Here is a 1,494-nt window from a genome sequence, read left to right on the forward strand (position 1 = left end):
ACAGCCTCGACACCTTTTTTCTCTCAATCCCACAGCCGTGCCAGAGGCTCCCCCTCCCACACCCCCCGGCGCCATTATGGTGGCCCCAGACCCCCCGTACTGGGTTCCTGCCGCCATCAGTTTCATCTGCAGTGAAGACCAATTATCTCCGCTGAACACCACCAACTACACGATATTCGGAAACGAGAGTGGGTGGAGTTATCTCGATCCTGACTTCGGGTGTTACAATGGTTCGTGAGCGATTATTTTATTATGTTGATACTGCTCTTCCTGAATGTATTTGTTGTATATATTTTGTGTGTTTGGTGAGTTGTGTGTTAACGCATTTTTTGTGAAAAATGTTGATAATGGGATAAATGGGAGGTATGATTTCACATAGTGAAATATTTTGAGTAAAGGAAGTAATTCATAGGTAATTTCTTCTTCTTCTATAGATTATATATACATATTATGTTATATCTGATTCCATACGATTATATAATTTAGCTGTAATAATAATGTTCCTAATAAACGTTCCCCCGTCTCTTTAGTATGCCAGGACGATCCCTTTGAGGCCCCTGAGCGAGCAGAGTCCAACTGGAATGGCTTTTCCAGAACAGAAGGAATACAGGTAAGTTTTATGCTATAAGTTTTACGTGTTCAGTCTCATCCTGGTAGTGTCTTTTTATCTATATCTCTTTATTATTCTGAACATTTATCTGTCTATTTATATATCTAGCTACTTATCCACCTGCCTCCGCTTCTATATCTAGTAATTCAACTTCTCTACAGAGAATGATACTGATTGTTTAGATAGATTTATTATAGGAAATATTCCTCTATATACGTTCGTTCTTTGATCTATGAAAACTGTATATACACACGTCACTAAGTCACTGTGTATTTGTGAATATGTAAATAACTAATAACGTGTTGCCCGTGTCTTCCTTTATCAGGTGCAGTACACGTGCGAGGAGGACCACGTTTTCGCTGACTTCAACGCGACACTAAACATCACTTGCGAAGGAAACGGGAATTGGTCCTCTGTTGACCAGTCCATCCTCATATGCAGGATACGTGAGTCTATGCCATTAGCACTGTAGAAATACTGTGTCGCGTTGACCACACGTCACGAAGAATGGATAACATGTAAAAGATATTTAGTTGATTTTACATTATGTAGAAAAAAAAATATCATGATACTGTGAATTAACTATGCCGATAATACCTCAGTATCACCTACCACACTCAAGGAATAATTTCATCATTACTGAATCACAGTGATGCCATTGTTTGACAGCCATTCCCTGTGACCCCCCTCCCGTACCCCCCGGAGCCACGATGGTAGGGGAGCCCCCGTACTGGGCGGGGTCGGTCGTCACTTACGTCTGCGGGGAGAACCAGGCCTTCCCCAACAGCGGCAGGGTTGTGAACGTCACGGCGAACGCAACGGGTTGGCCTGAGATGGGACCGGACTTCATGTGCTATAATGGTAGGTGCTCGCGCGATCGTTTC

At 42.8% G+C, this 1,494-nt stretch overlaps 1 protein-coding gene across 1 annotated transcript in view; it reads left to right on the plus strand.

Moving 5' to 3' along the window:
* The window catches only part of LOC119587327 (complement factor H-related protein 4-like), a 3,049-nt gene that overhangs the window by 915 nt on the left and 640 nt on the right, over positions 1–1,494 (plus strand). Inside the window, exons 3-6 of the mRNA XM_037936076.1 lie at positions 36–230; positions 531–610; positions 936–1,056; positions 1,280–1,471. Coding sequence (XP_037792004.1) covers positions 36–230; positions 531–610; positions 936–1,056; positions 1,280–1,471 — 588 coding nt within the window. The remainder of the gene's footprint in view (positions 1–35; positions 231–530; positions 611–935; positions 1,057–1,279; positions 1,472–1,494) is intronic.

Source organism: Penaeus monodon, chromosome 22, assembly GCF_015228065.2.
Source record: "Penaeus monodon isolate SGIC_2016 chromosome 22, NSTDA_Pmon_1, whole genome shotgun sequence".
NCBI lineage: Eukaryota > Metazoa > Arthropoda > Malacostraca > Decapoda > Penaeidae > Penaeus > Penaeus monodon.